At 43.1% G+C, this 15,899-nt stretch overlaps 1 protein-coding gene across 5 annotated transcripts in view; it reads left to right on the forward strand.

The window, feature by feature from the left end:
• Nucleotides 1-15,899, forward strand: part of WIPF1 (WAS/WASL interacting protein family member 1) — a 113,742-nt gene that overhangs the window by 77,387 nt on the left and 20,456 nt on the right. For 4 of the 5 annotated variants that reach the window (XM_070422720.1, XM_070422719.1, XM_070422723.1 and 1 more), the window contains one exon: nucleotides 12,340-12,428. In XM_070422720.1, coding sequence (XP_070278821.1) covers nucleotides 12,378-12,428 — 51 coding nt within the window. In that variant the 5' untranslated portion in view covers nucleotides 12,340-12,377. Of the gene's footprint in view, nucleotides 1-10,864; nucleotides 11,748-12,339; nucleotides 12,429-15,899 lie in introns of those variants that run through there. The other variant, XM_070422724.1, reaches the window with a different exon arrangement.

A 15,899-nucleotide genomic window follows, 5' to 3' on the forward strand; every position in this document is an offset into this window, starting at 1 on the left:
GTTTAGAGCCAAAATGTAAGCAGATTATCAGTAGCATTTTTCCTGACCGCTAGATTGTTTGATCCACAGGTCTTCCCCCCCACCCCTGTTTAAAACGGGGCCTTATGTCAGTCAGGAAGTGTAGCTTTTCCGTGTATGGGGCAGTACGGTTGCCTTTGAACTGTGCTTTGGCCAGCAACAGCAAATGCTTTTAAAGTAAAGGGAGTCACTGGAAACTTCAAAGGAAAGCACCATGGAACTAAACTGTTGTTATTCTACTGCGACAGACAGACGTTACTTAAGTACAAATCCTAAATGAAACCATTTCTAAGCAGTCTTTAGAGAAGACGATTTCTCTTTAGAATCATTCAACATCCTACCAGTGCAATCCATGCACAACCACTATTGCTAGTCCAATTCCGTAGCATTCACTATAACTATTTACATTTAATATGATTAATTTTTTGGCATAAAATATTGTCGTTTTAAAATTTCAAGCCTAGTACCCAGAGACCTACAGAGCAGGATTGAGGAAATTTGGGGGTATCAAAAAAGTTTTTTTTTTCCTTTGGGGCATGTATGAAAAAGCAACTTGACATTTACATTCCTCCCCGCCCCCTCATGAAGCAATAGAAAATAAAGCTTTAAAATATTAAGAGGGCACATGCCAATTTAGTCAATAAGTACAAGTTCTTTTAAATAATTCAGTGGTCTGAGTAGGGTATACAGTAGGAAACGGGGAAGTGGTCAAATGAAAAGGCTGCAGGAAGAGAAGTAGTACAGCTGGAGAGAGAGAAAGGAAGGACGAGGAGAAGCCTGGGAAAGGTTCTGAGGTCAGTTCGTGTGGAAAATACCCTTACTATTCACTTGGATGGGGGTCTTAAGCATTATATGTTACCTTCATAAAGCCATTTTGCTTCTGAACTGGAACACCATCTAGTTAAAACTATTTTGTAGTCTAAAGAGATTAAATAATTCTCTTAAAATCAGTTGGGTTTTCTAATGCTCTTTGAAAAATTCACTCATGGGTCAATTGTTCACAGCTCTTCAATTACTCCAGTATCTAAACCTTTAAAGGATGGCACATACTGTGAATGAATTGCAATACTTAGAGAAATCCCCATGAAAATCATCCCTCGGGGTCAGCAGCAAATCTACCCTGATCACTGATGATACCAAGTTCTAGATCTGGCCTGTACGTTGGAAGTTCCCCAACCCATGTTAAAACGTAAGAGGAATGAGCTACCCAATTCCTGGACCTTTTCAGTTTGATGCCCTTTTGAAGGCTTGCTTAACATCTCGTGAACACGTCATTTACTTTGGAAGTTTCTGGCTGCTTGTGATTTGACTCATTTTTGTTATACCAAACTTTCATACATTTACTTCTTGTTGGAGGGAGCATTTCCCCTCCCTGGTATAACTACCTCTGTCTGTATTTTGCAACCCTCACTCCTGAAAATTAAAACTGAAAATAATACTAGAATAAGGAATGCCTTAATTAGTATGCTTTTCTGAGAAAATTTAAATTTCATGCACACCTCCCTTCATCATTCATTGGTAATGCAGAGGTTTACAAAGATATGGACATGTGGAGTAAGGTTTAAATCAAATTGTGTTTTCTCTTTCTCATCATAAAATGGGGAGGGGGGAACAGTAACAGTTATTGAGCCCTTTCCTATGTGTTAGGCTCTTTACTTTCACTTATTTTATTTTTAAAAAATGGCTAAAGTTATTAAGCACTTGCCTCATTTAATAACCCTACTTAATAGGTGCCATTTTCCCCATTTTATTGTGGGAACTGGACTCAGAGAGGCTAAGTAATTGCCCAAGGCCACCTGACGACTAAGTGTGTAGGAAATGTTCTGTAATTTAAAGAACTTTTTTCCTAAGTGCAGGTTAGAGACAACATCAGATGCCCTTTTCCAGGCCTGGAGTCTGGGATTATGCAAATGCTTCGTTTTAAATGTCACAGCAACAGTAAATAGCTTTAAAGTGAATAAGACATTTTTCTTTCTAAGTCTTTGACCTTTGCAGAAGTAAGTTTGGTAACACTTCTAACTTCTATAAGAAGGCTCCACCTTTTCTTTAAAAAATTATTTTAAAAAGAAACATCCTCAATAAAAAAAAAAAAAAGGCCCCACTTTCAACAATAAAATGAATAAAATACATCAAGTGTGTTGGCATATATACAGTGTGTGTGTGAGTGCATGCATGTGTATGAATCTGTGTGTGAGTGAGTGTGTGTGTATGTATGTGTGTGTGTAGTGGAGAACAGGGGTAGATCTTAATTCCATGATAAAAATAAAGATGGTGCTGGGGATTTAGGAAAATTTGAGATTTGAGCCCCTTAAAGAGAATGCCTGGCAGAGATGGGAAGTAGTGGGAGCAAATCAATACTGTTTAGTTCTGTGGATAAAGTAGAACAGGGTTTCCCTTCCCTTCCTCACAGTTAAACAACAGGTAGGTGGGTCATTCAACTTACTTTCATTTTCTCACTTTTGAAAAGGCTTGATGTCCATGAATTTGCATTAGTTTCTAAGTTAAACATATATGACAGCAGGTTAAAAAAATACTTTTACTTCGTAGCAGCCTTTATTTTCCTAGCAGTTTACTCTTACAGTAAAATTGTGAGTTGGCGTCATACTAATTGTAATAACATTGTAGAAGCTCCAAAATGTCTTCTGAAAAATGCCTTTCCCACCTCCCAAATTAATCAACTCTTTATCTAAATAAATTCTAAAAGGAGTATTTACAAAATAGCCAAGGGCCCTCTGACCCAGGGGTGGGCAAACTTTTTGACTCGAGGGCCACAATGGGTTCTTAAACTGGACCGGAGGGCCGGAACAAAAGCATGGATGGAGTGTTTGTGTGAACTAATATAAATTCAAAGTAAACATCATTACATAAAAGGGTATGGTCTTTTTTTTTTTTTTTTTTTAGTTTTATTCATTTCAAACAGGCCGGATCCGGCCCTCGGGCCGTAGTTTGCCCACGGCTGCTCTAACCCTTAGGCCAAAACTCTTGCCGTTGAGAAGACAGCCCATAAGCACAATTAACTTAAGTTAACATCATTTGAAATCATGTTCAACCGAGAAAGGAGCGAGTACATTTTGAGAAATAAGGGGTTTCGGGTACAGAAAGCTTGTATTCCACTTTCAGCTCAGACTGAGAACAACAGCAACACCTAACTAGGCGAGGCTGTCGCTCTACTTATCATAAAGCAACCCTTGCTTCTCTTCTCTACCTTCTGCTTCCTCTTGGGCTGAGCAGCCTTTTCTGTCTTTCCTCTTGTATCGATTGCCTCATTGCCGGCAGCCCTCTGAGCTTGGGCCTGAGAAGAGGAAAAGTAGCAATAATAGGAACCAACTTTATGCAAAGATGTTACATTTTCTAAAATGGCCAAAGGACATGCACGGTTGGCGGGGGTGCGGGTTGGGGCACAGAGATGTTGCACTGTGACTGGTATCGTCAAACAGAAACTACAGGCGACTGCAGCTGTGAAAAGATTGTGCTAAAGAAACAGGATGGCTGTGGTTTGCTGTGAGCATCAATTTTCCTGTTGAGCATTTTTACAGGAAGTTGAAGAACAAAGCCAACTTCATCTTAATTTGTACTAATGGTTTTCAGATCTTAAACACATCCCACTAAGTTTGCATCATGGAGGAGCCTCTAAAGAATAGAACCAAGAATAATTGAGTAGAAATCCCAAAACTACTAGCTTTTTAAAATACAGGATTTTAGCAGCAATTTGAGTTGGCTACATGGCTTTCTTTTTCCATTGTAACTTGGAGTGGATTCATTGCTTTATAATGAATGCCTCTGAAGTCCTTTCTTATGATTGTAAGAAATCAATATGAATTTAAGAGCCTTTTCTTATTAAAACACTGTTGAGTTATACTAGTATGTATTACAAAGTTCTTTCTATTAGTATTTATTGGTCAAATAATTGTGTGTGTATGTGTGTCCGTCTTTGTATTTATAAGCTAGAAGGATATACATCAACATGTTAATGAAAATTACTTGGGCATTATTAACCCCCCATCTTTTCACCTAAAATTTAATTATTATCAAATGCTTCCTTCAGTGGTTAAATGCCACTGTTATGTTTCATTTTCATTTTTGTGTATTTTTGTGTTGTCTATTTATTTCTAAATGAATAAATGCTACTTTTAGAAGAAAAAAATCTCAAAATAATCAATCTGAAAAAGCCAAGAGAATGTGAGAAATACATACATAAAAATACTTTAAGAACATTATATATAAAGTTAAATATAAATGAATATAAATACAGATAAGGTACAGAATAAAAAGTGATGAGGGTAAGAGAGCATTTGGACCTTTAGATCTGTCCAGTTGTATTATTTCTATTATAGCCACCCCACCCCAACCACCCCCCCTACACACAGAGTGAATAAAATACTCAATTGAGTCAACCTTTTTGAAAAAAAAGTTTAAGTTTCTCCTATTTGTAGTATAGTATTTAAGCGACTTGGCAGTATTTATATAGCAAAATGCTTTATAGTTTTGAATAATACAAAATGGTGATAAAACATAACTGGATAAACCTGCTTCTTATGGTCTCGAATAGAACATGGCTGATTCAGCAACACCCCTACCCCCCCCCCCCCCCCCCACACACACACACACTCGGGATAGAGGCAGCCTTCTGAGGATCATCAGGTGTTTTCATTGGACAGAGTTGGAAATCTCTCCCCTCTTCATGTCATTCTGTAGTGTGGGCCTCTCATGGCATGATCTAGAATGAATTTAAAGTTGGCTCTGTGAAACTAAGAAATGGTTTACTTAAATAACTAAGTAGTTCTCTTGATCCTAAGAAAGTGGATCATTTTATACTCAGAAATAATTCTGCTTTCTTAGATGAGCACATTGAAGAAGAAACCATAAGTTTCCTGGGCTGAACTGTGGGCTGTGGTTGAGCCTCTTGTTGGCCATGCCTTCGGGGCGAGTATGTCTGTTAGAGGGTGAGGAGTCTTTCTCACAAGTGTTCCTCCTAACCAGCACCACATATTTAAGAAATGGCTCTGGGCCGCAAGATGCCCTGGCTGGTCTAGGCTCAATGTGTGATGCTGTCTAGTGTGAGTGTTAATCCATAATGCTGACCTAATGGCATTATAGTAAAACCAACAAAGTCAACCATTTCGTTCACAGAACTATGAAGTTCCAGGGTTTCTAAATATTGATGCATGTTGCGTGTGTATGTGCATGCATGTGTGTAGGCAACAAAGAAGAACCAACTAATGAATTTTTAATTTATGCAAAATATCCTGCTCTGTTCTCTCAATCCATAGAACCAATCCCTTTATAAAAGTTTTATTAGTAGATCCCTCTCCTCACTTCAACAGCTTTTCACCTAAAATTTGACGATTTTTGAATGATGTATTTAACTATTAAATAAGACTTGTGCAGTCTCTCACATACCTAGGGTTTGGGATAACTTTTTTTTTATATCTTTAATGTATGACAATCCAGAGATATTTTGGTGTAAGAAATCGATTGATGGATATTTTAGTCAAAAGCTATTATTTTGTAATTTCCACAATGGATAATGGACAAGTATTGTTAAAACTGTGCTTATTCGTTTGCTAGGACTCCATACCAACACCTCAGACTGGGTGGCTCAAACAGCAGAATTTTATTATCTCTAGAGGTTAGAAGTCCAAGATCAAGGCGCCAGTGGGTTTGGTTTTTCCGAGGACTCTCTCCTCCCTGTGTCCTCACAGGGCCTTTTCTTTATGCTCATGCATCCCTGGTGTCCCTTCCTCTTCTTATAAGGATCCCAGTCATATTGGATTAGGGCCCACCTAATGGTCTTATTTTAACCTAATCACCTCTCCAGAGGTCTTATCTCCAAATAGAGTCACATTCTGAGGTACTGGGTAGGGGTTGGGGCTTCCACATGTGCATTTGAGAGGGACACGATTCAACCCATAATACTGTGCACGAAGACAAGACAGCCTTTTCCATCCCTGTATGTTTTCTTTGTGCACATGAAATTCAACACACAAGGTGAATGTTTTAGAAAAAATCTGGCTTTTCTCCCTGTGCTCAAAGTTATTTAAACAGTGAAATGATTCTTTAAAATAAATTAATTCTCAAAAAAATAAAATAAAAATAAAAATAAATAAAATAAATTAATTCTCTAAAAATGTATGTTTTAAAAAATGTAATGCCTGGGGTGGGATGGGGGTGGGGAGAGAGGGCAAGGATCAGCTGACGGGAAGGTCAGTGACCCTCCAGCTTCAGGGAGACTCACTACAGTGGGAGGCGGGACACAATGATCTCAAAGAGCTGATTCTGATGCAAGAGAGAGCCCCCACTCCAGGCCCCCTGCCCTGGTCCTTTCCCTTGTGTGAGGACTCCTGCTGGCCCCAGGACAGGGCTGCCTTTCCTGCCCTGCTCCCCTCTCCCAAGGGAGAAACCACACGTGCAAGGCTCAGTCTCAGGCTGCCTCAGTCCCACCCGTGCAGCTCTCGCCACACAGGACCTCAGCCAAGTCGCCAGCTTGGTCCCTCCTCTGCCAGGAGCTTGAGCGGCACTCACACCGGCAGGACTTGTGCTCACCCTCAAGGAAGACAGTTCTAGACCCGCCTGTGGATTGCTTACCCTACCAGACACGCCGAGAGCTTCCTGTGCACCATTTCATTTCACGCTCACAGTAACCCCCATTTAACAGATGGGAAAGGGAGGCGCAGGCAGGTTAGAGTCTTATCTCAGGTTATGAGGTAGCAGAACAAAGATTCAAAATCATCATCTCCTGACCCAGGTCTCTTGTTCTCACAGGAATTCTAACCCTTCCCATGCCACAGACCACACTAGTGTCTGATAAAGCCCAAAGGACTCCCTCTTGGGCTGTTGTAAAATGCATAAAACAAAATACAGAGCATTACTAAGAAAACTAGTTATACTGAAATATGTACAAGATCTAAACAGGGCCATCATTTCAAGAGAGATCTGCCACTGTTGTAATATGATGTGAAAATCTATTGGTGAAAAAGTGTCAGGTGCTGTGACTTGTGGGTTACATTCACAATCGAAGGAAATGGTCATTTTTGTTAGAGCCTTAGGGGAAGTAAATATGTCCTTTTCCTCATCCATGTTCACGAGCCCCTGAACTTAATCCACAGACCCTGCAGGTGTAAGGATCCAGGTTAGGAACGCCTGGTCTGATAGGATCCAGGCTGCTTTGAGGCCCTTTAGTAAGGCCCAGTTCTGGTTCTGATACGGGCTAACTCCTTGAGAGGAGGGAAGCCAGGGTCCTCCCAAGGCCTTGGGTTCTGCTCCACTGGCAAAGTCAGGAACTGCCAGGAAAGCAGTTTGTGCGTAATGCTAGCAAGCCCCTCTGACACGGCCCATTCTTTGCCCAAATCTCAGAATGCACAGGGCTGATGCTGGGAGCCCTTGGCCAATGGCCAGCACATGGCGTATTTGTTTGACCCCTGGCTCTTCCACTCAACACATATTTAATGAGAATCCTACTTTGTGCCAGGTATTAGGGAGCCCTGGTGGAGGTCAGTCCAGTGGGAAGACAGCCAAGAAATGGGCCTGGTGGGGGCCAGGCATAGGAGACGTGAGATTGGTCTTCTTTGACCCACGTGGTGAGGTAGCAGGATTGAGTCTGAGGTTTCTTGCAGACCTGGACAAATCCAGACAAGCAGCTGTTCAGCTTGGAAGGAGCAGAGACATGGCAGCCTCTGTAATCACCTGTCAGCCTTGAGGAGGAAGAGGGACGGGTTTATCTGGAGGAGAGTGAGAAATTGGGGGCAAAGCAGCAACAGCGGAGAGAACAGACTACAGTTGACCCTTGAACAATCCAGGCTTGGACCATACAGGTCCACTTATATGAAGATTTTTTTCAATAAATGTACTTATTGAATGTAAATGTATTTACCCTTCCTTATGACTTTCTTAATAACACTTTCACTTCTCTAGCTTTCTTTACTATAAGAATACGTATGTAATATGTAATATGTATCCTATATAATAAAAACCTAATATGCAAATTGACCAAATGGCAGAACAACCAGTCACAATGACATGCACTGACCACCAGGGGGCAGATACTCAATGCAGGAGCTGCCCCCAGGCCAGCCAAGGTGGGTGTCAGAGCCCCCCCTCCACCCCCGATCGCCCTGCTGGTCACACCACAGATAGGCCCTGATCACCTGCCAGGCCTAGGGACACTACCCATGCATGAATTTTGTGCACCAGGCTTCTAGTAACATATATGTGTTAATGGACTATTATCAGTAAAGTTTCCAGCCAACAATAGGCTATTAGCAGTTCAGTTTTGGGGGAGTCAAAAGTTATGTATGGGGTCAGCTGTGCGGGGCCAGTACCCCTAGCCCCTCATGTTGTTCAGTGTACTTGTGTCTGCATCCCCTCGGAAAGGTGAGGGTATCAGCCGCAGGTCCTCCCTCTCCCTGTATCCAAGGTGGCCAGGAGGGGAAGGCTGAACGTCGGTGGTCCAGGGGTTTATTTGTAAGTTAGTTAGTGCACAGTCAGAACCATAATTGCAACAACAGAAAGTTATAAAATAATTAAAGGGGATTTGGAGGGTGGAGTCCCCTGAAAGGGTTCCTCTATCACAGTCTGGCCCCTAAGATGTACAGGACAGAAGTTCAGTTTCATCTTTGCAACCAGAGACTGACTCATGAGAACCAAACCCATAAGAAGTTCCTGGTGGTTGATCAGAATCCATCCTTCTTGGTATTAGGATAACAGGATGGCAGGTTAGTTGGTGAACATGGGATCTGACACAGTAAATTCACGTGCTAAGGGGCATTTCATCCACCAAGCCTATCCCTGCTCCACAGAGCCCGCCTCTCGGGCCACTGGGTGGTCCCGTCCCCACTGCCTCCTTACTGAGCCGCTTTCTCCAGCTGTGATACCATTGCTTTGGCTGCAGCATCTCTCAGTCAGGGGGGCCTGAATCCAACGTCAGGTTCCTGCCCTTCCTCCTGGTCCTAGGACGTGTCTGACTCTGCAGCCTCCAAAGGTGCCTTCTGCAGCCAGGAACCCCCTTTACAGACTTAACATGGGCACCAGTCCGAGTACACTGCCCAATTAGGCCCCCCCACCCCCCTCCCGGGGTACCTAGTTGGTGTCATGCCAAAAACCAGTTTAAGGAACACATGTTAAAAGAATCCTTGTCTGAGTCTCTTATTGAAAAACAGATTCTGACCTAGTTCACATGTGAGCCGTAGCACTAGTTAGCTAGCCCTTTACCTGCTTACAAATGTTTTCTAAGAAGAGCAGGGTTGGAAGGACTTGATTTGAATGGATTGTGTGGGTCTTTTAGTGAGTTGCTTAATTGCTCTACATCTCTGTCCTCTGTAAGACTAGCAGAACCATGCCAGTTTGCGATGTCTGTAAAAGTTAGAGACAATGTCGGTGACGCGCCCTGAGTCCAACTGGCTGTCGGTTACGAGCGCTGCTCTGGCTGCTGTGGAGTTTTTCATTTCCTTCTCTAGAGGGCCCGCTCGGAACAGAACTGCCCGGCTGTCCTCATTCCTGCCTCCCCGCAGGTTTGACAAGTCCGGCCACGTCCTTCTAGCTTTTCCTCCCGTTTCTGTGCACAGAAAGCAAGCCACCCGGCAACACTTTAATATGGCGACTTTCAACCTTTTCTCCTCCTGGTACACATACACCAATTACTAAAATTCCGTGGCACGCCAAAAATATATTCTATTCTTTGCCGATCTAACAAAAAAATATGTATAATTTTGATGCATTCACACCGGATAGCTATTGTGTTGGCTGTTGTCATTTTTTATTTGTCAATCGAAGGGAAAGGAGGTCAGTGTCCCTGACTAGATAGTCAGGCGTTGCGTGTTCTAAACATTCTTGTGACACACCAGTTGAAAAGTCACTGCTATCATAGAATGTGTTTTTTTGAGGTGTATGTTTTCCACATTAATTTTTAGTGGCTGAACTCAATTTAAATTCTAAGAAATTGTGTTCTGCAATTAAGAGACTATTGAGAATGGAAGAAAGATACTTCTGCTGTTTGAAACTGGGGACACATGTTCCATAGAAACAGTGTTAACTCAGGTGATCAGGGTCCCAGGCTGCCCACTGGTTTAAAGCCCAAACTCTGCAAACAGGCTTCTCAAATACTGAAGCAGATTCAGCTGCGGGGAGAGGGGCAGAGATTTGATGATTCTAACAGCTCTGGGTGGTGCCCACGGTGCTGGTTGGGGTACCCACTTAGAGCAGCTGCAAGGACTGGGTGGGAAAAGTTGGAATTGCTTAGGGTGAGGAAGTGGGTGAGGCGCTGCTGGGGCTGGGACCTGGTGGGATGAGACCCAGGGATGGGACTCCGAGGATGAAGGGAAAGGGAGACGGGATTGTGGCTGGTGTAACTCCTAGGGTTTCCTCACTGCTGTTTCTCCAGTCCCCAATGTCTGCCTGCTTCCCCCTTCACCACTGCTACCCACCAGGGTTTCCCTAAACTCTCCCGCTCAGCTGCAGAGCCTGGCCTGCCTTTGTCCCCAGGGCAATCACACTATGCACAAAGCTTTTCCAATGTAGCCCATTTCTAGTAAACAGCCCAGGGATCATAAGTTTAAGTCCCTATTGTTGTCTTTTTAATATACATATTTTTTTATTTCAGAGAGAGGAAGGGGGAGGGAGAGAGGGATAGAAACATCAATGATGAGAATCATTGATTGACTGCCTCCTACTGGAGATCGAGCCCACAACCTGGGCAAGTACCCTGACTGGGAATTGAACTATGATCTCCTGGCTCATAAGTCAACACTCAACCACTGAGCCACATCGGCCAGGCAAGCCCCTAGCCTTTTCCCCCTCTTTTTTTCCACTTAGATCCTACAGGGAAATGGCAAGGCGCACAAAGATAGAAATGGGGCCTCCTCATCCATCATCTTACCTGCCTACCTTACCTTACCACTGTCTCCTTTCCCCAGAAGACTAAGAACGATGAGGGCAAGAGCAGAAACAGATTCATCTTTGCATTCCTACAGTGTGTACCCAGACCCAGGTGAATGTCAGGAATCTGCACAGAAAAGAGCACAGCAGGTGTAGGACTGAGGGGAAGAGAAAGGATTTTGTATAGGCAAAGGACCTAAATAGACATCTTTTGAAAGAAGACATACAGAAGGCCAAGAGACATATGAAAACAAGCTCGAAGTCACTAATCATCTGAGAGATGCAAATCAAAACAACAATGAGGTACCATCTCACACCTGTCAGAATGGCTATCCTAAACAAACAAGTGCTGGAGAGGATGCGGAGAAAAAGGAACCCTCGTGCACTGCTGGTGGGAATGCAGACTGGTGCAGCTACTGTGGAAAACAGTATGGAGATTCCTCAAAAATTAAACCTCCACTTAACCCAGTAATCCCACTTCTAGGGATATATCCCAAGAAAACAGAAACACCAGTCAGAAAGGACATACGCACCCCTATGTTAATAGCAGCACAATTTACAATAGCTAAGATTTGGAAACAGCCTAAGTGCCCATCAGCAGATAAGTGGATTAGAAAACTACACAATGGAATACTACACTGCTGTAAAAAAAGAAGGAATTCTTACCATTTGCATCAGCATGGATGGAACTGGAGAGCATTATGCTAAGCGAAATAAGCCAGTCAGAGAAAGATAAATATATGATCTCACTCATTTGTGGAATATAATGAACAACATAAACTGATGAACAAAAACAGAACCAGAGTCATAGAAGCATCAAACAGACTGTCCAACCTATGAGGGAAGGCAGGGGTGAGGGGGTAAGAGATCAACCAAAGGACTTGTATGCATGCATATGAGCATGGCCAGTGGACACAGACAGGGGGAGGGAGAGTGAGGGAATGTGCTGGGGGTGGGCGTGGCCAGGGAGAGGTCAATAAGGGAAAAAGGAGACTTATGTAACACTTTAAACAATAAAGCATTTAAATTAAAAAAGAAATTATATTTATACCAAGAAAGAAAGAAAGGATTTTGTCATGGAAATGAGTAAGAGAAACCACTTGTTCATGAGACTTTGCCGGGACACATTTCCAGCAATATCATAACCTTCCAGCTACCCAGGCCACAGGCCCAGGGGCCCCGCCGGGCCATTCCCCCACCTGCTTGGGTGGGTGGTGGAATTGAGCAGCACAAGGTGCTGAATTTTGCTTCCAGTCTCTTCAGGTACTTAGGCTGAGAAACCTCCCTGTAGGCTCCTTCCAGAACAGTCACAGCTTAGCAACATGGCAAAGGTAATCCCACCTCTTATGAAAGCTGGCCTGTGTGAATAGTGGGCACTTTGGTGGGGAAGAAGGAAGAGTAGGACAGAGTATTACAAGAAGTCTAATACAGGACCATGTTTTGTTTTTACAGACTTATCAGCAAGACTGTTGAACGCTTAACTGTCCAAGATGCCCGTCCCTCCCCCTCCAGCGCCCCCGCCGCCGCCCACGTTTGCTGTGGTGAGTGGTTCCTCGCCCTCCATTATTCATGCATGAAGCCACCGAATGAAGCTGACTCTGGCACCCATGTGTTTGTTTTCAATGTTTTTGCATTCTGGCTTAAATATGATACGGGGAGCTTTCCAGGTGCTGGCGTGAGCCAGAACCAGGGTTGGTTGTCTGAGGTCTCCTGTCGTGCGCAGTGCTCGTGTGGTCCGTGGGGCAGTTGGTGTCCTCTGCCATGTCCAGTGAGGGAAGTGTCCTGTTCAATCATTCCCATGCACTGACCCAAGACAGCTTTGCAAGGGCAGTTCTGCCCTGTTTCCATTCAAATGGGCCCAACTTCTGGGCAGGACAGTCCAGAAACCCAGGTCTCTATCTGAAAATGCATCCATTCCAGTGTCCTCCAGACCCACTCTTTTCTTTTTCTCTGCCATTTGCCCACTCTGTGTTTTTGACAAATATCCCCCACTCCCACCATTACCCCAAGACCTCCTCATACACCCACATCCCTCTTTAAATCTGTCCTTGCATTTAGACATCTAAATGCAAAGGAATTTCTTCCCTGGGCTCATCCTGATCCTTGATAGACCCATCCTCACAAGTTAGTGCCCCCTCTTCCAGGAAGCCCACAGCCTTTCCCGGGGCGACACAGGGGCTCCCAGCCATGCCATCACAAAGGCCTCTGCCAGCTTGGGAAGCCTGCATTGCTTAAATGCTCCCAAGAATGGGCCCTTCATTTTTCATGTGGAGAAAACTGAGGCTCAAAGACGAAGTCCTTTGCCCAGGCTTCCATGGGCACATTTCTATAGACCAGTGGTTCTCAACCTTCCTAATGTCGCGACCCTTTAATACAGTTCCTCATGTTGTGGTGACCCCCAATTTCATTGTTACAAATTGAACATAATTAAAGCATAGTGATTAACCACCAAAACAATATGTAATTATATGTGTTTTCCGATGGTCTTAGACGACCCCTGTGAAAGGGTCGTTCGACCCCCAAAGGGGTCGCGACCCACAGGTTGAGAACCGCTGCTATAGACCATCTAAGGTTGGAACCTGGTTGGAAGAACAGACCATTAATTAGCTCATTGCTATTTGAGTTGTGGTCCTCCAACTGCTGGTTAGAGCCCCCAAGGAGATAAGCACAGAAATTGAGAGTAAGCATATAAAAACACAGCAACTTGATAGTGTTTTGCCTGTTGTTGTTGTTTTTTTAAATATGTTTGTATTGATTTGAGAGAGAGAGAAAGGGAGAAGGAGAGAGAGATAGAAACATCGCTGAAAGAGAAACATCAATGGGCTCCCTCCTGGGGATTGAGGCCACCACCGGGGCATGTGCCCTGACTGGGAATCGAACTGGCAAACTCTTGGTGTGTGGACTGATGCTCAACCACTGAGCCACACCAGCTGAAATGCCTGTTGTTTTTAAGATTGCATTTTTTGTGTCTTTTTTTTACTAATTTACTGTTATTTTACAAAAATATCAGTCCATGATAGATTAGAAATTTTTTCTTAAAAATTGGTCTTTTACTTAGATAAGTTTGAAAAGCTCTGATCTAATATCACAGGATTAGTTTATATTTCCCCGAAAATGTAGGTTGTATACCACTGCTGGGCAGTACATACTTTAATTTTTGTTTTCTTTCAATGTTCATGTGTTTATCTTAATACGTGCTCTAAAAATTATAACTAGAACACCCAGAGTTTAATAGGGATTTACTTTAAAATAAAATGCTCACTGAAAAGTAGTAAATTATATAGTGCATAGACTTAATAGAAATATAAAATAAATGACAAGTAGCATGAGAAGATGACCAAAATCATGAAGGCTGTACCAGAATGACTAAAATTTGGAAAACTTTATTTATTAATTTTTTCAATTGATATATTTGACACATAATGTATAAGTTTACGCTGTACATGTTGGTTTGACACACATATATATATTACAATGAGCTCTGTCGCTTTAGCTAACACCTCCATCACATCACATAATTATCTTTTCTTCTTTGTGGTGAGAACATTTAAAATCTTGCCTCTTAGCCTGATTATAATGCAGCATTGTTGACTGTAATTACTGTCCTGGGCATTAGATCTCCAGAACTTCATCTTCCAGATACAAGTCTGTGCCCTTCAACAGCAGCTCCCCAATTCGGGGAAGGGACATTTTAGACCCACACTTGTCCTTCCAACAGATTATAAGGAATGTTCTGCAGCCAGACTGCCAGGGTTTGATCCTAGCTCCTGCTCTTACCAGCTGGGAGACCAGGGCGAATGATCTAACCTGCCTGCGCCAAGTTTCCTTGTCTCTAAAGTGGACCTACTGACTCCCCTTTTTGAGGACTAAATGAATTAATACACATGAAGTGCTGAAACAGTGCCTGACCCATAGTCAAAGCGATGTTATTGTCATGAACAATGTCAAGACCCTTGCAGCTTAATACACAGATTCCATGTAGACAACTTGAGGGTTTTTCTTAGCTCCCCCTCGGCCTCTGACTGCCTCTGTAATAAATAACTAGGTACCAATGGTTTAGCATCAAGCTAAACCTCCCAGGTTTACCTGCCATGGTCCTCACTGGCACCTCCAAGATCAGATCCTTCCTGAAGCGCTGGGCCAGCCGAGAGGGCCTCCCGGGTCTGCCAGATGGCCTCTCCCTGGGACCAGGCCAGACCAAACCAGTTTCCAAGTGTGACAGCACAGGCACATGCCAACTTCCAAGTTCGTATGCTGGGCTCTTAGAGTCCCCACTCCCTACAATAATCCTGGATAAACAAGAGCCCAACTTCATAGTAAGGATCTCTCCCAGGAATTCTGAAAGAATAGGAAATACTCAAATATTTTAAAGCAGCACTTTTGTCGGCTCTGCAATTTCTGTGAGCTAAGCTTTCAAAGAAACACCTTAGGCCAAAGGGACATGAGGGAGTTTTGAGTTAATGGAAATGTTACACACTTTGCTTGTGGTGGTGGCTACAAGCAAGGTGATTGTATATGTTTGTCAAAACTCACAGGACTATACATTTAAAGGGTGCTGTTACTATATGCAAATTATACCACAAGTCTCTCTTAAAAAGAAGGGGGGGCGGAACTTTGGCAATGTAAACAGAAGGAATTGTTTTTCTCAAATTTTGGTGGACTAAAAAATAATACAGGTGACCTGTTCTGCTAGGAGCAGTTTTCTCCTTGTACCAGTTAGTTCCAAAAGATACAAGAGAGAAGCTCTTCTTCCTTGTAGCATCCTGTAGAATCTTCCAGATTCAAGTTCCCTTCTCACTTCTAGCCATCAACCCGGGCATTGCCGGTAACAGCCAGACAATGGTCTGAATTTTCAGAGACTTTTATCGGGAACTGACTCTACCTGCATTAAAAATAAATGTAATTGATTTCTGCATCTGCTCCCAAATGTCTGGGTCATAAAAAGAATGACACCGGGTCTAAAACTTGCGGAGAATTTACAACCTATGGCCAGCAGCCTCAATCCCAAGCTC

Source organism: Myotis yumanensis, unplaced genomic scaffold (assembly GCF_028538775.1).
Source record: "Myotis yumanensis isolate MYYU_CA2020_CCGP unplaced genomic scaffold, mMyoYum1.0.hap1 SCAF_8, whole genome shotgun sequence".
Taxonomy (NCBI): domain Eukaryota; kingdom Metazoa; phylum Chordata; class Mammalia; order Chiroptera; family Vespertilionidae; genus Myotis; species Myotis yumanensis.